Here is a 22,515-nt window from a genome sequence, read left to right as displayed (position 1 = left end):
GAGGGACTGGTACCGAGGAATCTTAGGTTGTTTAGGTTGTACGGGCCTGCACGAAGCGCCCCCCTACACTTAGCAGCTTGCCCTGAGTTTTCTGTCAACCGCCATCTTGCCATCTCACAAACACCAAGATTGAGAAAGCAGCTATTTATATCGGCTGTTTTGGGAAAGCTGTTCCTATTTGTTCCTATTTGTTCAAATCGAATTTGTTAATGTAAAAGAAATCACTTTGCTTAGGCGGTTATTCTAATATTTTTTTTAAATGCTTCAGTGTCTTCCGATAATGAATATAAATAATAACAAAGAAGTTACCGAAAGCACTTAGCCAAGCTAAGTGGAACCTGTTCATGGGTCATAAGTTGTATGTTTTCTTTTTACCGTTTCTTTAAATCCAGACTTTCAAATTGCGGTTTTTAAAGAGTAGGTTTTTTTAAAAGCGGGTTTTTTTTTTTTTTAAAAAAAAAGGGGTTCAACTGTAAACTAGTTTGGAGATTTTTTTTTCTTTTTTTTTTCAAATTCTTTATTTTTCGATAAAAAGAGGCGCAAAAAGTAAACTTTCAAAATGACGATTTGAAGTCGACGGAGAGCTTGTTTTGTTGTTAGTGCGGTTATAACATACAGCGGGAATGTTTGCCAAGGGACTAGCCATTATACAAACTCATTCACGCGGGAGCAAGGCTCCAACAATCGTCTGACCTTCGGCGCTCTGTTACATACTTGAGATATTTGTATCCAGCGTACTAGCGAACGCTCGCTAATAGTGCTTGAACTCCATATTGCAAGCACCTTCACTCTACATCTTACTTATTCGTATTGCAAGATTAAACGCTCGGAGGACATTTGCTCAGCTTTGCAGGCTCGTCAAGCAAAAATGTGAGTTCTGTAGAAGTTTATAATCATTTGGATGGCTTCTGTAGTTAATCAATTCTTTGAGCTTTACCAAAGTCTTTAACTTAACGGACACTCTTGATATTGCGCAGTTGATGTTATGCAAGCAGTGGGTTTAGAGAGCAATCAAATGCATAATTCACCGTGCAAATCAATCATTTTCCGGCGTTGTTGCGTTCTGGAGGCGTAACGTGCCAAATTGGATCCCCTGCCCTTTTGAAATAATCTCATAAATCGCTTAACAGTACGTAATGCATACTCTAATCTTGGTAATTGCATTGCTCGCCTTAATCACGCAATGACTGTGTATTCATGACACAGCTAAACCACATGGCACTTGACTAAAACACTCACTTACAAATAAAACACGCCTCGGCAAAAACACCCGCTCATAAACATGCTTCAAAGTCACTGGGTTGTAACTTAGACGACATTTTTTTTTCCGCGTTGGAAACCCTATTGTTTGACTCGAGTTAAGTTATTATTGGACCTTCTTACCCTCTTTTTGCGCTCTTCCTTTCAAAGATTTTATATGAAATTACAAATCAACATGCAGCTCTGTCCATCAAAATATTAACGTGACAAATGAAGTACAAAGCTGGAAATGTAGAGTTTGGTAGGCTACCCCCCATAGAGCGAACTCGCCTGGGGCACCATAGCATTGGTGCGTAAAAATAGCTCACATATAATTCTGTAAGAAAAACAACATTGAAGTTCTGGGAGAGAAAGTGCTATTCACTAGGCTGAATGGTGAATGGTCATTTGCTGACCATTTTTAAGAGTTTGCATATTATATAATGGGTAGAGTTGAATATACTGTTATATAATTGCATTGTTTTAAGTTAAAAAATATATATATACTATACTTCACTCTAAACTAACAGACTTGGAATTAAGCCCCTATTTTCTCTTTAGTGGCAACTCTTTAGAAATATTTGCTTTCTTCAATAAAGGCACTATTGCAATCCTCATGTTATTAAAACTATTTTTATTTTATTTCTTGGTTTTGGAAAAAGGCATTATTTTAGATATTCAGAAATTATTGCAGATTTTTCACATCCAGTAAACTATTTTTATAAACTATTATTATTAAATACTGTATCGTTTACAGTCGTAACTATGGCAACCCTCTCAAAACTAAAAATAATAAAACAATCGGGAAGTTTGCAATTTTTCTAGTGATCTACGTAAATGCGTATTGATTTTTGTAGTTAACCTGAGGTCCAGGCTTGGTTACACGATTCTTGATCAAAAGGTAGCATCTACATCTTTTTGATCGCGTTTAGACCTCAAATTTCCAGCGATAGATTCGGCAATAACAACATAACGCGTGTTATGTCAGGTCATGAGAAGAGCGTGACTTGTTATATCAATCTATTTTCTGAATAAACTATTCGACCCCAAAACCTATCCATCGGTTTGATAATACCCTAATACCGTACTTGACAAGAAAACACTATTTGTTGAAAAACAAGTCGCAAACTAATATTTGTGACGTCATCAGCTGCTTCCATATATGGAAATGGAGCTTGCGGTTTGATATAGGAAGGTCAGGTTGATCTAATCCACATTACGAGTCCTATTGTCGGTTATTACGGACAACGAAAGGGCAGCCCTTCCCAAATTAACGCAATGTTTGTCATCTGATCGGCATTCCGCGAATTGTACCACGAATAGCCACTCGAAGAAGGATGAGGTGTTATTTTTAGCGGAATAGTCCTAGTGGATAATTTACACAGGAAATAATTAAGATAATTTCGGCTTTCTACTGTGATCTTCTTCTCATCTTAATATTAGCTAGTAGGGGTATGCGACGGAAATGTTATTGTAAAATTCAGCCTATTGAGGACTAAATGTTCAAAAGACAGTGCCTTATCAACATTAGATATTTCAGATGAGATTGTTTTTTTTTCTCAACTAAGAATTGTACATCACTCAAAACTACAGAAAGGACAGGCCTCCCTTAGAGACGCCGTTCTTTTCATGTGACGTCCCAAATGCAAATACCAGAATACAAGAAGCAAAACACACGACTTTGTTCATTTTAAAGCAGTTGTATTTGGAATGGAATTGCGTTATTATGCCCAAATGCAAATACCAGAATACAAGAAGCAAAACACACGACTTTGTTCATTTTAAAGCAGTTGTATTTGGAATGGAATTGCGTTATTATGCCTTTCCCTCAGACTCTGTCTAGCAGGTAAAGTGCAGTGGAATTCGAAACTGGACTATAAATTGAATTAAAGTGCCCTTTGTAAAAAGAGTGTGGCAAAAGTGGCGCCTTGCCAAAAGAGACTTTAGAGGTGTCAATTTTCGTCCCACTCGAACGAGGTCCAGAGGTTAAGTAAGGCAGGATGTGCGCACTTAAATGAAGGAAATCAACACCACCATGGATTATTTCGGTTATACCCCCACAACAATGGCGGACAAACGTAGTTCTCATTTTTTTTCCATTTATTGTTGTTGAGGCCATACAAGCAAAAGCGCTTCTCCCGCACCCCACCCACCCTAAGGGCCTTCGAATGGTCTTTAGCGAGCACCCCGTTTTTTAATGCGAGACCGAGCATTTTTAGTTTTTGAATAAATCGAGCAGCCAGCACATCGAAAAATACAATGCGAGCACGACGGAAAAAAATGCGCGAGCATGCGAGCATTGGCCGAAAACTGTGAGCACATCGAAATTTCGGGTGACCATTCGGGGACCCTACCCTAGGGCCATCAACTGGTCCTCTTAGCATTGCATTTATTTGCTCGCTAAAGTGCAATGCTCGTGCATCACATTGTCGGGCATATTTGGGCCAGCTCGAATTTTTAATTTATTGCTGGTCATATCAAGTTTTCAACTTTTACAATTTTCTTTTTAACATATTTGGAAGGTTGGCATATATTCTTCATCCTAGAAGTTACATAACAGGTGGATGCTGATCATCAATTCTCGAATTTCTTAGAGACACGGTCCGTGTAACTCCGCCATTCAATGTTTTAGAGATTTTTAAAGTTAATCAATAATTCGAGTGTGATTTTCATTCTGAATTTTCGTTTTAGAAATCAGAAATCAAATGCAAGCCTTCGTTTTTAATTTTTGATTTCATTTTCGCGCTTTAAAATCGAAAATTAAATAAAAAGTACCTGTGTAATACTCCGCCTTTCAATATAACGTTTTTCAGAATAAAAGGGTTAAAAAAAAAGAGAAATAGTGAATTCCCCAGGGATAGTGTCCTTCGTACGCATTGCCTTATATGAGCATTGATGCCCATTCCCGCTCCCGGATCTACAGAAAACATGGTGAAAAATGCCGATTCCTGTCAATTGAGACTCAAGGCAAAAATTTGTCAAGAAAAACTTGATCGCTTGGTCAAATCTTTTCCTTACTAATCTCGAAAAGTCCTTAGACCCAGGCCTCCAAGAGATTGACCGAGCGTGTTTGAAGGTCACCCAAATATTGATATGTTTGTTCGTTTTTTTTTTTTTATCTCGTCGCCTGCAAAGTACGCTGGATCTTCGAGCATGATCATGTAGGAAGCTTAGAAACGATTTAAAAACTTTGACACAGGCGCTACTGGTGCACAGTATCCACAAGGCAAAAATGCGCGTCAGAAACCGAGCCCCGACCAACCCTTCCCTTGCTGGTGGAAAAGTTTGAGAAACAAAGAAAGAAAAACCTCTTCCTTATAATTTTTATGAATATTGGGGGGGAGGGGTGGGGGGACACGTGCTTCCAGTGCCCCACCCCCTCCGGCCGCCCGGCAGAGGAAAATAATGGCATGAAATTTTCCAATTCTCAATATATAAGCTCAAGATTCCGCATACAAGGAGTTCCTCTAACCAAAAGCTTAATTTTAAAGAAATTTTGAAGCTATGAAATTCAGATATTAGCGAGCAAAATTGGCTTAATTTCTGATCAAAGCCCAACTTCTCCCTAAAAACGAGGAGAATTCATAATTTGAACATTTGAAAATTGCACTTCAAGCCCCATATCTCGAAGACGAATCCATTAGAAAAAAATACTTTTTGATATATTGTTTTACATAACATAAGGAATCTCCATGCAAAAATTCAAGCTTACAAAACTTAACCAGAGCTTTTTTTGGGAAAACCTGCCATTTTTTGCTCTGTCCGTCCGCCCTGATCCTGTGGTATGCGTCGGACCTGGCATATTTCGCGTGGGACTTGCGTGCGTTACGAGTGTGACATAAACTATCAGGCGCATTTGACCTTATTTACGTTTCCCGGATTTCCTATTCTTTTGGCTGAACGAGGTCACGTCTAGTCCCACACGTTCGACAATTTCAATCCTTTATTTTAAATCTAGCTAGAGCTTAACAGATTCTGCTTTTGTTTATGTCTAAAAAAATCTGAAACAGCAATGTTTTTTTTTTTCGTGTTGAATAGGAAAATCTGCCGGAGCAAGCAAATATTTATTGTATTGACTCAATACTTCTCGGGAAATGCTCGGCGAAGTTCGTGAGATACTAGGAATTCTTCGAAAGTGATTCAGCACTTATCGGTAGTGTGTCGGCCTTGACTCGGCACTATTCGGGTGTAACTCGGGCCTCTCCTAGTGAGGAACATGACAATGAAAAAAAAGGTTTTTTAGTTCGTTTTGTATAATACTATTTAAGAGAGATAAATGGTAACCTGGATTGATCGTTATATTTTCCAGTCATGCTTTCTATTTGTACCCTATTTCTGTATATCTATATTTGGTAATGTCATCCCCATAAAATTGAGATGTCAGTGCAAATCTTTTCCGGGACAACAAATCTAAGTGCAAAGACAAACATAAACATTTGTTTTAAGGTCATACAGCGTGACACTTTCTGACTTGATTTCCTAGTAGCGCCGGTGACGATGTGCGAAAATCTGGCGGAAATCTGTAGGTTATCCTTACTAGGTTATCCTGGAATGCTAGTCTGTTACGATATTGTCTCCTTAAGGCGGGTTAATCTGTCAAAGTGACTCATTCGGGTCACAGCCATTATCGTGACTGCGAGTATCTGATTGCGAATGTGATTGATAATCGAAGGAGAACTTTTGGCAGCGGAAAATTTTTGTGTTACTTTATTGGCTTCGACGCGCAGAAGACGAAGAAGGAAAACAATTGCTCGCACCAATTAAAGGTAGATATAATTCAAAAATGAACAGGGGACCATTTTTGTTATTAACTATGATATCGGTTGAGATTCGTATACATTTTTGATTGGTTTATCTACGGGATTGTATTTTAAGCAGATACTAATAGTATTAATATGCAATATATTATTATGATTTTTACCATCGGTTTCAATTGCATTTCAACAAATCCCGTTTTATTACTATAAGCACTTAATTCCGTAAACCCATTGAAATAAAATTATTAAGTCGAAATTGTTAAGTACCTAATTCAAAACCGTTTTAGATTATAACAATCCCCTGTTATCCATTTATTCAAATGATTTGGTGATGCTTTCTTAATAATTACTGGCAGTAACTACAATATCATGCGGAAATTCAGACTTTCAATTCCAATTGTTATCAATTTATCTTTTGGAATTCTCAAAGAATTTTTCATTATCGCCAGACTACAGATGGGGTGAGAATGTAAACTTATGTTCATACCATAAACGGTTTCATTATAAACTTAGCTTTAGGGCAAATGTCTAATTATATCGAGTCAGCCAACAGCAAATCCTCACAGGGTGTGATCTTGTGTATTTATTTCACTCTTCTCGGAGCTTTGAGAGTCATTGTAACACAATTTGATCAAAGTGTTTCACATATTAAAGCTCGCCACTAAAGATGGCACTTCAATTGACTCCTCGTCCGTAAAACTGGACGTTTTTACGTCTTGTTCGAATTAAGATATGTTGTCGTTATTGTATCATTATTTTCCAATTTTAGACTTCAAATTGAAAAATTAATTTGTAAATCTCATGTTCCGAGCTTGCAACTAGATGGAGTATTACTTTGATAAATAAAACATGGGTGGAAAGTTAGATTAATTGAAAGTAAATTAAATTGATTGCTCCATCAAAAAATAATTAGTCCAACAGTAAATATGATCTTTATACATCTCAAAACTCACGACCGTATTTTGTTTTTAAAATTGGAAGATCCTGCTCCGTTATCTTTGAATACTCTTGAACGCAAGCTCCCTCCAGGGCTCACTTGTTTTGTAACGATATTTCTAAGAAACCCCGAGGTGTCGCTTGCTTACTGAATGAGTTGTATATACAAGCAACCAGAGTCCAGCTTAGATGCCATTGAATCCTCTATGAAAATAGTCACCTTTTAAGCTACTTAAAAGTTGATTTTTCCATGCTGTTTGTATATTCAGAGACTTTATTATGATGTGAAGCCACACGGCATAACCAAACTACACCAAAATAAAGAGATAGTTACCCGTCAACATGGCCTCAAATCCCTCCCAGGTAATGCAAAACTTATCGAACCAAGTAAGTAATCATATCTACATACTAGTAAAACTATCATAAAGGGGGGGCGACCTCTCACCCCCCCCCCCTCCCCCCCCCCACAACGGCCGAAGGTCCACTTTCCGTCCACTTTCGTCCATTAAAATGGACGTGCTATTTGTAGACAAAACTATAAAGCATAAGCTAAATCACTCTGTTATGTAGCTACGTAGCCATATCCGAAATAATCCGGTGGAAATACTGCAAAGGCATAAAAAAACACATTTTATTTTTTCCGGGATGGTCAGATTTTTATCAGAGAACTTATTCCCCCCCCCCCCCCCCCCCCCCCCCTCCGGAAAAATAAGGTTGCACAATTGCGGATTTCACCCCCCTCCCAAGAAAAATCCTGGGTACAGGCCAGTAGAAAATATCATAGGAGAAAGGATCCAAGAAGTTGAGTTCTCAGGGATTGTTTAAAATCTATAGACTGCCAAGTCGAACAGATCAACCTCTCTGAATCCAGGGGCGTGACCACGTTGGCCCAGCCCCCCCCCCCCCCCCCCCCCCCCCCCCCCCCCCTTCTAGCAGCCAAAAATACAGTAAATGTATGACACGTTATCTAAAATACAGGGGAAAATGCCCCCTTCTGTTAAAAATCCTGACTACGCCGCAGGAAAATCTGCCCATTTACTGTTGTCATGTTGTTATTGTGCTCATTAATGATGTTTCTTTCTGTTTTTTTCCTTTTTGTAACGTCATCGTTGTTTGTACTTCAGCAAAAATATGGCTATCTTACCAAACAAGATGACAAACCTGAATGGTTAAAGCCGACCCTCAAGAGAGTAAAAAGCAAGTCGTTAGGACCTTTGCTACAAGGGGACCAGTTCAAACGAAGAAACGGACAGACTCCGGACAAGACACAGGACAGGACAGATGACTCTAACAATAACTCGCAGAAGAATACTCCAACAAAAACACCATTAGATCGCCCGACGGTGAGAAAATTAAATGGACTGGTTACTAAGAACGGTGATAACGACGCTGGACCCCAGTCCCCCACGTACGTAAGTCAGATCAGCTCGACGCGTGTGGCTCAGGCGTCCGCGATTGTCACACCTAAGCAGTCAGCGGTTGAAGATTCCCCGAGATGCTTTGCGTCAAGATCTAGTGGTGAACCCGTTGTCAATGAGATGAAGCCGAATGAGAATTTTGTCGCGAAATCCTCGCCTATCACGGTAGCGAGCAAGAAGCTAACACCCAGTCAGGGACGAACCCTCCCCAGGGGTACCCCCACGGGAGTGAAAGAGGAAGAATCCGAGAGCAAGAAAGCGTTTAGTTTGCCGAGACAAAAGCCATCGTACTGGAAAGACCAGCTAAAATCAAGTGGAGCGCAAAGGGAAAATACTTCTCAAGCTTCCCAACAGGAAGGATGGAGAGGTAGAACAGCACAGGGCCGAGATTCTCCTGTCCTCCAACGCAAAGAAACGAACGCAACCCCTTCAAACGCGACACAAAGAGAAGACAGTCATGTAGTGACTCAAAAGAAGGGAGAGTGGAGAGGGAGACCTGATCAAAAGTTGAATTCTCCTCTCCTTCAGCGCAAGGCGACTAACGTCATCTCCCAAGCTGTCAACAAAACGAAGATTGATCAATCACCGAGCGGTGGTATTTGCGCTACGAATGATGGGACGCCATCCGGGAGCTCGACTATGCAAATGAATACACCGGTTACCAATGGATATCAAGAGCAACGGACGCAAAGTCAAATTAACGGGATTACCACAAACAGTAAGGAAACAGAAGCCTCAGGCTCTATGAGGGCACACGAGACGCCCGTGAGCAGGGGACGGTGGGGTCAGGGAGGAGTTGGAAGTTCCGGAATGGCGACAGGGAATGAGAATAAACCCGGAATAAGCTCCACAGGATTCGTGCAGTCTCGACAAGGGAAATTTCACGATGATGTCGAACATGTCAATGGACTAGAGAAATCACCAGTAGCTAATAAAGCCACGAGCGGGAATGGACTTGTAAGATCAGTTGCGAGTTTGCAAGCGACCAATGAGACGAAAGGGCAAAGGTCACCCGTTATGAGTAGATACCAGGGCAGCCACAAAAATAGAGCAAGTCCTGGGCCAAGCCTTTCTAGATCAACTCCTTATAAGGACATGTCGTCCAATAAAGAGGCCAGTACCGAGTCGACCTTCGCTGTTGTTGGGCAGGCTCCAAATAAGGGCACATTACCAAATATGGATAGAAAGGAAGATGTGACATCCGTCACTGATAAATCCAAAACGGACATTTCACCTAATAAGGGTAATGGTGTGACAGTGAAATCAGTTGCAAGTATTCATTCCCCAAATAAGCCAGGCTCACGTTACGGGGTATTACCAAATAAGGAAACGGACACAGAAATGACATCAGTTGCTGATGAGCCTAAAAAGGACATGTTACCAAATAAGGAGAACGGTACACTAGTTACGTCAGTTGCTAGTTTTCATACTCCGAATAAGGCAGACTCGCGTTACGGACGTGACAGAAGCTCTATTATCCAGAAACAAAAAGACCAGTTGAAAGATTCGCTGAATAAAACACTTGGTGCTCATGTGGCGCAGCATCAGAAGCCTAAATCCCAACAGTGGAGAGAACGACTCAATCTGAAGAAAGAGGAAATACCGAAGAAGACGGAGGATACTAAGAGTGAAGAGGTCGGTGGGAATGACGAGCCCGAGGAGGAGGACGCTCATGTCGTTAAACACCCGACCATGCCATTCTTCCGGAGACCTTCAGGTGCCGCATTACCTGATAGCAATGATACGCCCACGGGAAGTGCATTTCCCCAAGCGAGCAAGGAGAGCGTGGGTCCCAAGATTATCGCAGAAGCTCGATCCTCTAACGCTGCCCCGGGTAGTGGTGAATTGGAGAAATTAAGAAAAGAGATCGAGAAGTTGAAGGAAGAGTACGCCTTGAAGACAGAAGAGTACAACACGACGATAAGCGAACTACGGCGGGATCTCGAGAAAGCGAGCACAAAGGAGGCTGCTACACCCGAAGCAGGTCCTCCTCCTCCTCCCCCTCCGCCACCGGGTGGTCAAGCAGTACCCCCGCCTCCCCCGCCTCCCCAGGGTGGGGCACCACCTCCACCCCCTCCTCCACTACCGGGGGGCGCAGCGCCACCACCGCCGCCGCCTATCGGAGGGGGAGCGCCTCCACCCCCACCCCCTGGGTTTGGAGGATTTGCTAATTTGGTCAAGCCTCGTAAGGGGGTGATTAAGCCTGGAGTAGAGATGAGACCGCTCTTCTGGCAAAGGATTCTGGTAAATGAAGGTACGCGACGACACTACCTCTTTAAATTATAGTGTTTTTTTAAAAAACCCGTGGAATATACTATAATGTCTTATGAAACCACTCTATGATATCTTCGATTCTTAATTACATAAATTATCATATGGTATTAAAGTAAAGAGTTGCAAAGAGCGTGATAACTACTAAATCAATGACACAGCTAGACATGATTTCTCTTATTACAAATTGCACAGAGTAGCGAAAGATTTGAACAGCTGAGCATTCGAAACAATATCAAAAGTAGGTAAAAATAGTCTCACTTTACATAAAGCAATTCGACTTTAAATTTTTTTTTTGTTCACGTTCTTTCAGCCTTTTTTTGGCTCTTTTTCTCCTTGAAACATAATAGAAATGAACAATTATCAATTAGGGAGTTACCCGGGGGCACAATTGCCTCAAAATGCTGAATACACAACACAAAGTATTTGAAAATTCAGTCAGTGAAAATTGAGTCATAACCCCAGCGTATTCACTCTAGATTCTGCCGACGGGACGCAGAAAAAGACAAACTGCATATGGAATAACATGGCAGAGGCCGAGTTTGATAAAAAGGACTTCCAGAAGTAAGTCAACAGCAAGGGAACAGCTCGGCATTCTGGGACCCAGGGCAACGCAGAGTACGCGCAAAGACAATAGACGTCTTTTCCCCCTATTTCTTTCGTCTTCGCGCGTACGCGTACTCCGCTAGGGTCTCCGCGTCGCCCTGCGTCTCCGAGGATGACTGTCCAGTGGTTTGCCATCAGGGGCAGTACTTTTATTTGAAGGTTTTTTCTAGAATGCAAGCGCAACGCACGTAAATCTTCACTGGGACGCAAGCGCAGGGGAACGCAACTGTGTGTTTTTTTTGGGGGGGTTTATTTGAGCAATTCTCACTTGTGTTGCGCTTGCATTTGAGCAATTCTCACTTGTGTTGAGATTGGTCTTGAGTTTGCATCTTAGCAAGAACCGGTTTTTGGCGCTCCAGACATCACCATCGTTTATCGCTGTAGTACATGATCGGGGTGCTCGACAGCAAAATCAATTTTAACCCTAAGGAATAGCACTAAGGGCATGGTCAACAACAATTCTAACCCCTAAGAGATATCACATTGGGTGTGGTCGTAGGAACGTTTTACCTAAGAGATAAGCATTAAAAAAACAATGCCCGTTTTAATCCTGTATTGTTATGTTATCGACAATAAAGCCGGATATATCAACCGATTAGTTGACTTTGGCCACCATTTAGCGTGAGAATCGGAAAACCCTAAAACACCCCCATTAGAGATAGTAGTTTGTAAGAATTTTATACCCTAAAAGATAGGTCGAGCACCTCGCACCACGCACCTCTCCAAGGGGATTAAAATGACGACAGAAGTATCATGATTTTAATGCAAGTGATCAAAATGTATTTTCAGGTTGTTTGGGCGAAAGATCGATAAAAGAAGACGAGCTCGAAAAGGAAAATCGTTACACGAAGACGCAGCCTTTGAAAAACCTGAAGGGAAACAAGTAAGCTCTCAAAATTATAGCTGAAACAGGGGCTCAACGTCCCCATGTTCATGTACCATATTAGGTGTCACGGCGTTTCCTAGGATCAGGCTATTTTTAGACGCGCGGATGAGCCAATCAGATGCGACCTTAGTGCTTACGTTTTGGCTGAGCTCAACTGCACGCACAGTTTCAAACAAAAAGCTATGTTTTCTCTTCGGTACTTTGACTTTCGTTGCTCTCTTCTTCAATGATGAATCAAGTTTTACCTACGAATTTAAATTCTGGCTTGCAATTCTTTTGTTTAACAAACAAAACCGACGGATGATAGATAAAAAAGATATTCTTCCTAACTGAAATTTGCGCGTGCAGCCTCACGTCACTCGCGCGCGCGACCAACGTCAAAGTAGCTGATTGGCCCGTTCGTGCGCGCGCGTCTAAAAATAGCCTGATCCTAGGAAACGCCGTGACACTTATATAATGCAGATGATTGCCCCTACTTATGAGCCCCTGCTGAAAAACAATGCCAGCCACCATTTCTCGAATTGTCGCAAACTAATTGATGTGGTACTGAATGAAAGCTAGAAAATGGTAGGCTCTGGCAATTCTGTGCCAGAATATCCTCGTTAGTTAGATTCAGAACAACATTGGCATCGTTCGACGCCATGTTGAATTGGGTCCCCTAAAATCGTCCCAGCATGCTGTTCGCTTACAAACTCGCCCAATTCCCCACGCAACATAAGAATGGTCAATATTAATGGGCCCATGGCTCTAAAGTGGACCTAGACAGAATAACGCTTGAGTTCTAAACATGAGATTTATGATGTTTTCATGGTGGTTTTTTTTTTTTTCAGGTTATCAAAGTCCTGGACAGAGGGCGGTCACAGACAATCGGTATTATAATGACGAGCCTCAACTGCGCGCTGGATGACGTCAAGGAGGCAATTTACAAGATGGACACCAACACAGTAGATATGGACGGGTAAGGGGGCACCAGCTAAGTAGATATGGACGGGTAAGGGGGACCATCACAGTAGATATGGACGGGTAAGGGGGGGCCAACAAAGTAGATATGGACGGGTAAGGGGGGAACAGCACAGTAGATATGGCCGGGTAAGGGGGGGCTAACAAAGTAGATATGGACGGGTAAGGGGGCCAACAAAGTAGATATGGACGGGTAAGGGGGGAACAGCACGGTAGATATGGACGGATAAATGGGAGTAGCAACATAGTAGACATGGCATGGAAAGCTGTCAATCAGCCATTCGGTACTTAACTATGGAATTATACGTACAGGCTGAAAGCTCTATTCCAGATCAGACCTCAACCAGAGGAGATCGAGGCCATCATTAAACAGATGCAGGAGAATCCTAACGGTAGGTGACAAACACAAACAAGATGGCGGGAATCGTGAGGTTTATAGGAACTGTGGTGTTATTATGCCCTAATATGGCTGTATAGACTGTGTCCTTTATCGGATTATGCCCTAATATAGTTGTATAGATTGGGTCATTGATCGGATTATGCCCTAAAATGGCTGTATAGACTGTGTTCTTTATCTGATTATGCCCTAATATGGTGGTATAGACTGGGTCATTGATCGGGTTATGCCCTTATATGGTTGGATAGACTGGGTCCTTGATCGGATTATGCCCTAATCTGGTTTTATAGACTGAGTCCGTAGTCGAATTATGCCCTAATATGGTTTTAAAGATTGGGTCCTTGATTGGATTATGCCCTTATATGGTTGTGTCGAGTGGGTCAATGATCGGATTATGCCCTTATATGGTTGTGTAGAGTGGGTCCATCGTCGGATTATGCCCTTATATGGTTGTGTAGAGTGGGTCCATGATCGGATTATGTCCTTATATGGTTGTGTAGAGTGGGTCCATGGTCGGATTATGCCCTTATATGGTTGTGTGGAGTGGGTCCATGGTCGGATTATGCCCTTATATGGTTGTGTAGAGTGGGTCCATGGCCGGATTATGTCCTTATATGGTTGTGAAGAGTGGGTCCATGATCGGATTATGCCCTTATATGGTTTTATAGACTGGATCCTTGATTGGATTATGTCCTTATATGGTTGTGTAGAGTGGGTCCATGATCGTATTATGCCCTTATATGGTTGTGTAGAGTGGGTCCTTGGTCGGATTATGCCCTTATATGGTTGTGTAGAGTGGGTCCATGGTCGGATTATGCCCTTATATGGTAATGTTCTTCTGTGTAGCTACGCTTGATAAGCCGGAGGAGTTTCTACACCAGATGCATAAGATGGATCACTTCAACGAACGCCTGGAATGTTGGCTGTACAAAGACAAGTTCACAGAAACCATCCATGATATAGGTATGCAGCTGGCGTGCATAACCTTGAAAGGAATCTCCTGATTGGAGTTATGGTCGGGTTTATTTTAAGATACGCTTCGTAAAAACGTGTATGGGGCGTAGGCAGGGGGGTAGCCCAGCCCCCCCCCCCCCCCCCTTCAAGCAGCCAAAAATACATTAAATGTATGACACGTTATCTAAAATGCCTTGGAAGGGCCTTTTGGACCCCCTCCTGTTACAAATTCTGGCTACGCCGCCGAACCTATACGCTATGGTATTTCTTTTTTAGGATTCGTAAAGTGCTTGTTGTGTAAGTGAGTGGATATTAATTATTTTTTATTCTTATTTTAAATAGATCGGCGACTCAACGTAATAAACGACGCAAACTGTCTCATCCGCACAGAGTAAGTATTTTACTTGAGCGTTTCTTATATGTTACATGTTATGTTTGGGCATCAATCGTAATCAACGTATTCAATCATGTGCCTTATGACATAAATTAATCACGTCACACATGCCATGTGATCTCATTCAATCACGTGACTGGTGTCATGTGATCTTATTTAGTCACGTACCTCGTGTTCTGAGATATCATTCAATAACCTATAAAACCTTACAATTAACGTGATGTTTTGTTATCAGTACCGAGGTGCATTTCGTGCTTTCCATCGTCCTCGCGTTGGGAAACTACATGAACGGCAGCACGACAAGAGGCCAGGCGGACGGGTTCCAGCTCAACGCGCTGCTCAAGCTCAAGGATGTTAAATCACAGGTGAGCCCTTCCTCCTCAAATCAAAGCAGGTGCTTTATATAAACTTCATGACTTGTAATCAGAAGAGAAAAACAGTGACTGTGACCATCTTTGGTCAATGGAGAAAGTATCTGAAAAGAAACTTTCGTCGGTACCAGTCCCTCAAAAACGACAACGGTTTCTTCATATGTAAGAAAATGAACTACTTTTTGGCAGTGGAGGGGGATATGCGCCAACCTCCCCCCTCCCTCACCCCACACGCCTCGCTCTCATGCCCTTTGTTTCCTGAGTGACGTCATAACGCTTTCTATTCCTTAGGACAACAAGACAAACCTACTCCAGTACTTAGTCCAGCTCTACTGCACCAGCCGGGAGATCAAGGGGCCTAGTGCCGAGTATAAGTTACCGGAACCCTGCATCATCTTGACTGGGTCCCAGTACTCGTTCAAAGAGCTGCGAGAAGGTATGGAAGCTAGGCTAAATAAACATGGATCGCAAGGAGAGTTAGTTTATCCATAAGAAACAAGAAAAAAATTATTAAGTTGTGACCTTTGACCTTTTATCAAACCACCCTCACCTCCAGCCCCCTTACTCTTCTCGACACACCGTCATGCCCCCCCCTTCCCTCCCCCCCCCCATGTATCCCACTTGCCCTTGTTCGAGTTGTTCACGTGATACATCTTCGAAACCGGAGAAAAGCACTAAGATTCACTACAAATTTGTGTCTGCAGAAATGGCTCAAGCAAAAATTGCCTTGGCGACGTGTAAAGCAAAGGTAGGTCACGTGATGAGTATAGTACCTGAGGTCACGTGATGATTACCGTACCTGAGGTCACGTGATGATTACATCACCTTATTTATAACAACGTGCCCATTTCACCACACATTACTTCAAGACAACAAAAACTGGAATTCGACAAAACTTTCGTCTTTTATAAGACTTCTTCAGGGCAGACTCAAGAAATCTTATTAAAGGCGAAATTTGGCAGAGTCGAATTCCAGTTTTTGGTTTATTGTATTTATTCTTCTGATTCACAAACATGACTTTTTGGGCTTTTTGTATTTACACATATTTCAAGGGCATACTCTTGCTTCCCTTTGTGAACAAATGGTGACATACTTGGGATACGATGAGAATGCCTGCGTGTCTGTAAGCTCTGTATCTAAGCCATCTTAGTGCGCACCTTTCCCTTAAATTCATGGTGTTACCCTTGTTCACAAAGAAAGACACCGAAGAAGGCGGTAAAAGGAAACCATATGATAGGATCCAATAGCGACGGTAACGTCAAAGACACTAACAGTGATGCTGTTGTCGTGTCATATGCGATTATAATTATTATTATTTTCGTGAAATTGTTGTTAACCATGATAACGATTATTTTTTAAATTATATTTTCTGATCATTGTTGATCATTCCTCAGCATGACATAGTACTTCATCAGGGGATCCCAGAACTACGTGAACCCTTTAACAGTTTCATGACAGATTTTTTCAAAACTGGTAAGACCCCCAGGAAGCTTTTTATTGTTGCTGTAGCTCTAGCTTTCATTCAGTATGCCTTCGACGTGTTTACGACGCCATGATGAATTGCTTCCCCTAAAGTATCGTCCCAGGATGCTGTTCGCTTATCAACTCGACCCAATTTCCTGCGCAACGTAAGAAAGACAAATAGGTGCTCAGTGTTCTATGGAAGATTATGAAGCAGTCTTTACTTCTGTGACAGTTTGTCATAACTACTAAAATCAGTCAGGCTTGACAATAATTTCCGCAAACTTAAAACGAGTGAGTCTATGGATGCATATGAAATAATCGCGACTTTCGTGACAGTCTGTGAAGATAAAAAAATTGACAAGGCAGTGATGAGCACAAACCTAGAATGAGTGCATATTGATATTTTATTCATCAGCCGATTCCGAACTTGAGGGATTGTCCGAAAAACTGGAGACAACGTCTGGAGATTTCAAAAAGATCGCGGAGTACTTCATGTTCAAGGGCGAACCCGGGGAGGAGGTATGTTGGGGAGGGGGGCATGTGCGGGTTATGGGTATGGGGGAGGGGGAGGGGGTGGATGTGAATGTACGCAGGGGGTATGTATAGGGGTATGCCGGATTTTTTTTTTCGGGGGGGAGGATATAATTTACAGAGGGTGAGGGAGTGAAGGTCTGTAGGGGAGATGTGCCGGTTGTGGGTATGCCGGGAGGAGCAAGGGGGAGGGGGGGTGAATTTGAATAGGATGAGGAGAGGTATTTAGGGGAGATGTGCCGGTTATGGGTATGCCTGGAAGAGGAAGTGGGGGGGGGGGGGGGTGGGGGGTGAATGCTCACAGGATGAGGAGGGGGTATGTAGGGCAGATGTGCCGGTTGTAGGGATGCCGGGAGAAGGAAGGGGGGGGGGGGTGGGGTGGGTGGTTGGGTGGGTTGAATTTACGCAGAGTCAGGAATAGGGTATGTAGGGGAGATGAATTATCTTTTCCAGGTCACCAACTCAAATCATAGAATAGCTTTAACAAAATTAAGAGCGAATTTTTGAATTATGCAAATTAGGAGTAGGGAACGAAGAGGGGGTATAATGTACATATATGGTGAGGACGGGGTATGTAGGGGAGAGATATGCGGGCGAGATATCAAGATATGGTCAACGTTATCTGTTGATATCCAGGTTGGACCGCCAGTGTTCTATGGTATCTGGGGGAGATTTCTCGAGGACTTCAAAAATTACTGGAAGGTAAGCCTAGGCTAATGTCGGACCGAAGAGAATATGGTCTATTGGTGGCGAAGGAAGAAGAAAGTGCAAATTGTTATGGAAATGTACAAGTGGCGCTTATGATCGACAAACTCGTGTAACCTTAAAATAGCTTTATAATAAAGTCTAAGTTTTCTCTGAAAATGGTGTGTTACGTGAACACATGAAAGAAATAGTCTATCAGCCGACATTTTGTCTTACGACCAAGGATATTCTTTATTGAATGTGGTAAATGAAGTGGAAAACATTGTTTTGAGAAATTATTTCGAACTATTTCGATTTTGCCATCTTATTCGTTTTCCAATATATAAGGGTGTGGCCGGGGCTTTTTTAACTAACTCTAGTATTACGTTTCACCGTCACCCATGTTGTGTTACTAGGCGGAGATACTAAACATCGCCAAGAGGAAGTTTAGCAAGACCGAGCACCTACAGCAGGTACGCGTCACGCATAGGTTTACATGTCACGCAATACGATAATAGTGCCTGGTGTGTGGCATGCATGGTGTTACATGTCACGCAATACCATAGAGCATGATTTGTCACGGTGTGTGCAATGCCTGGCGTTACATGATACGCAATACGATAGGTAGTGCATGGTGTGTCACGGTGTGTCATGCATGGCGTTACATGTCACGCAATACGATAGTGCACGGTGTGTGTCATGCATGGCGTTACATGTCACGCAATACGATAGGTAGTGCATGATGTGTCACGGTGTGTGTCACGCTTGGCGTTACGTGTCACGCAATACGATAGTGCATGGTGTGTCACGGTTTGTGTCGTGCATGGCGTTACATGTCACGCAATACGATAGTGCATGGTGTGTCACGATTTGTGCCATCATTGCGTTACATGACACGAAATACGATAGTTAGTGCATGGTGTGTCACGGTGTGTCATGCATGGCGTTACATGTCACGCAATACGACAGTGCATGGTGTGTCACGGTGTGTCATGCATGGCGTTACATGTCACGCAATACGATAGGTAGTGCATGATGTGTCACGGTGTGTGTCACGCTTGGCGTTACGTGTCACGCAATACGATAGTGCATGGTGTGTCACGGTTTGTGTCGTGCATGGCGTTACATGTCACGCATTACGATAGTGCATGGTGTGTCACGGTTTGTGCCATCATTGCTTTACATGACACGAAATACGATAGTTAGTGCACGGTGTTTGCCATGCATGGCGTTACATGTCACACAATACGATAGTTAGTGCACAGTGTTTGCCATGCATGGCGTTACATGTCACTCAATACGATAGGTAGCGCACGGTGTGAGCCATGCATGGCGTTACATGTCACGCAATACGATAGGTAGTGCATGGTGTGTGCCATGCATGGCGTTACATGTCACGCAATACGATAGGTAGTGCACGTTGTGTGCCATGCATGGCGTTACATGTCACGTAAAACGATAGGTACTACACGGTGTGAGTCACTCCATCATGTCTGTTACTAAATAGCGCGCATCACAAAAGGGAATTCAAGATGTGTGTTAATACTACTCGTAACGCAAGGGTATTCAGTGTGTATATGGAGCATGGAGTTAGACAGCACACGTCACGAATGATGTATTGATTGTATCAGGCGTTAAACGCATGGCGAATGCGGGCTTGTTGCATGTTACGAAACTGGCCATCGTCACGCAACACGACAACACGTTACCGGTTCTCACGTGATGTCACGCAGTCGCTTTGTCACGTTACACTCGCATAAAAGTTGTGTTTTTTTTTAGATTCGCGCCAAAGCCAGTCAGTTCCTCAAACGCCGGGGCAGCGAGTCGAAGAAGAAGTAATGTCATTAATTGAAGGGAAAAAGATCTTCAAGAAACAACACTTGTTTGTAAATAGAAAAGCCATCATTAGACAGTGCCAACCTCGTTAAGTTGAACCCTCGTGGGAGGAGTCTAGACATTTGAACACAGTGGAACCTCATTAAAGCCGCATTGTCACCAGTTTACTTCCGGTCGATTCCGTTACAATATCCGATGATTTTTAACGGAAAACGCGAAAAACATTTCAAAATATTGAAAGCAGTGTGTATATTGCAAGTTTCGTCGTATTTCTTCGAGGATGTGATTGATAATTTAGAGCGGATGGCATGTTAAATATCTCGTATTCTAATAGATTCTTTTGTCTTTAGGTTTCCGTCGGACCTACGGAAGTGAACTGACAAGTGATAATGCGGCTTTTACTCCAACACTCACCGGGGAGCGGGATATAAGTGCGGGGGGGGGGGGGGGGGTAATCTAAATGGTACTGCCAGTTATGCGTGATTGATCCGAGCATGCTTTTAAAAGAGCCGAACATTTATTGTTTTCGCTATTAAAACTCGTCGTAGGCGACTTATTTTGCGTGTGATCATCGTACTGTTTTTACTAAATACAAAATTCACCGGGTTAGATTGTTGATTATGGTAAACGTTTAGGAAAATAGGAGCATTGGAAAACATAGTTATATATTTGTATAGAATTAATAAATTTATCATAAAATTCATCAACATGCTTTGTGGAATTTTTTCGTAAAATCCAACTAAAAACTTAGCACCGCTAGAGGAAAACTAACATAATAGTGATGTATGACCAAAAACAATTAGAGGCACGTCGATATAATGAACAAAAAAAACATTATTTCTTCCTGTGTAAATAATATAAAAAAAGCTCTTTTTGGCCAGTAGCCAATATGTAGTGTAGCATTTGGTAAATTGGAGGAAAGATAAAAAAGATACTGCTAACATCACTTCTCGTGAAGAGAATCAGCACGACCATTTTGTTGACACCATTTCTCACAATGTAAAATCCTTATAGCTCGACCGCTACCGTCAAATAAAGAATTTATCAGGTGATAGCCTTTGGTGTCATTAGCTACAAGGAAATAGAAAAAAATACAACCTCAAAATAGCGTTAGATTAACACTTACGCGAGCGCGGAAAATACACACCACGCCCTTAAATACCATGAGCTCTTTCGCAAGCGCATAATTTAGGGAAAATGTGCAACCCCAAAATACCATACAAACGCTCAATCCCTAGGAAAATATGCAATCCAGTAATAAAAGAATTTCTCTTTCGTTAGCGCACATTTTTTGGGAAAATACAACCCCAGAATACAATGTTATTCAGTAAGTTGTTGACGGCTTTTTCTTTCACGTTTTATCTGCTGCAATTAACAAAAAAGGCCATTCACACGTTTACAATGCCATACCGAGTAAAATAGAGGAAAAGTATATATCTTTTGGTTATTATGGAAGAGGAAAAAAGGAAATGTCCGCGTCAATCTGCTTACGTAAAGAAAAAGATATAGACTAAGTTTGACTAGATAGCAAAAACAAGAATTTGAAGCAAAACTTTCTGCTTACGAAAGTGCCCGAAGGGAGAAAAGCATTTTGATAAGGTGTTTACACCTATTTTAACCATGTCTAAAAAAAAAAGAAAAAAAGGAATTTCGTATTTTTAGAACACTTGTTTTTGCCAAACCACCGCAACAGGAATCCGATATTACACATACTATTTTCGTGCATCCTCCCTGGTGAAAACAACATACACACAAAATTATTGAACTGAAATAATAAAAATGGGATCGGAAAAGAAAATAACAATGTAAAAAGGCGTTTAAACACAAGATGTTTCCCATATACCTTTTTTACACGACACCATTTATTCATTCGTTCATTCATTCATTCAAACAAAATTAATGAATACTTGTTGCAGCTATCTTTTTAATCTTTTATTTATTTTGTAGAAACTAGCGCACAAGGAAAATACAACTCTCTATATTGTTATCCGTAGCCCATCGAAAAGATAGACAACACAAAAAGACGTCAGAATCGCCCGAGCTTTTTTAAACAAAAAACACATTACTTTTAATTAATGAATGTTCGAAAAATAGAAAATAACAAAAAAAAGATGTCTACAGAATTGAGGAAAAACAGATTATACATTTAGGAATGCTTGTGAGCGAGCGAATAAACCAATTTAAGGGATTCCTGATGGCAATATGCAACGACAAACCGCCAAAACCTCAAAAGACGTGACGCATGCATTAAACATATAGACAACGATGATCGCATCCAATTCTACAATTAATTGAGGACAATAATAGCAAACCCACACTTCAATTTAGCTGATTTTAATGCAGATATTGAAGATGTTTAGCCACAATATCTATAGATTTTGTTGCACTCGAGAATCCATGCGTCGTAACCCGCGGTGGTTCATGTGTAGCGTATGAGAAATTAAACAAGAAATTAACAGCTTTTGAAACCTTTATTTGTATTTTATTTGCGCTTATTTGCTTATTTATCAATCCCATGAAGCACTGCGGGACACAGATTCCCGGAGTGCGCGTGCCTAGGATTGGCTCTGAGGGGGGAGGGGTGCATTCACAGGTAACATGAATAAAGTCTAGCGTTTGAAAATTCCTTTAAGAAATGACCCACTTTTTGGCCACCAAGGGGGGGGGGGGAGGGGAGGGGAGGGGAAGTCTGTGTACGCGCCTGGGAGTGCGACCTTATTTGAAATAGGTGTATAACATCCAGTAACATCCATGCCGGCATACATTGTCTAAATCTTGCGAAAATAAAAAAAATTGCGATTAGCGGGCACA

At 41.8% G+C, this 22,515-nt stretch overlaps 1 protein-coding gene across 4 annotated transcripts; it reads left to right on the top strand.

The window, feature by feature from the left end:
- The first annotated feature begins 623 nt into the window (after window positions 1-623).
- Window positions 624-20,754, top strand: LOC5505884 (formin). Of its 4 annotated transcripts, none has more exons than XM_048720971.1 (18): window positions 624-870; window positions 7,202-7,319; window positions 8,057-10,604; window positions 11,101-11,185; window positions 12,017-12,110; window positions 12,944-13,071; window positions 13,386-13,465; window positions 14,317-14,433; window positions 14,767-14,815; window positions 15,054-15,183; window positions 15,481-15,625; window positions 15,894-15,937; window positions 16,584-16,662; window positions 17,069-17,172; window positions 17,821-17,886; window positions 18,285-18,341; window positions 19,648-19,703; window positions 20,055-20,754. In XM_048720971.1, the coding sequence occupies exons 2-18, from the start codon at window positions 7,275-7,277 to the stop codon at window positions 20,077-20,079; spliced, it is 3,852 nt and encodes a 1,283-aa protein (XP_048576928.1). In that variant the 5' UTR covers window positions 624-870; window positions 7,202-7,274; the 3' UTR covers window positions 20,080-20,754. The 4 variants fall into 4 exon arrangements, with proteins under 4 accessions (XP_048576928.1, XP_048576930.1, XP_048576929.1 ...); XM_048720973.1 differs by having other exon boundaries at window positions 625-870; window positions 7,202-7,295; XM_048720972.1 differs by lacking the exon at window positions 624-870 and adding an exon at window positions 5,725-6,005.
- The last annotated feature ends 1,761 nt before the right edge of the window (window positions 20,755-22,515 follow it).

The sequence above is a fragment of the Nematostella vectensis genome, chromosome 13, assembly GCF_932526225.1.
Source record: "Nematostella vectensis chromosome 13, jaNemVect1.1, whole genome shotgun sequence".
NCBI lineage: Eukaryota > Metazoa > Cnidaria > Anthozoa > Actiniaria > Edwardsiidae > Nematostella > Nematostella vectensis.
This window is presented reverse-complemented; position numbering and strand designations above follow the sequence as displayed.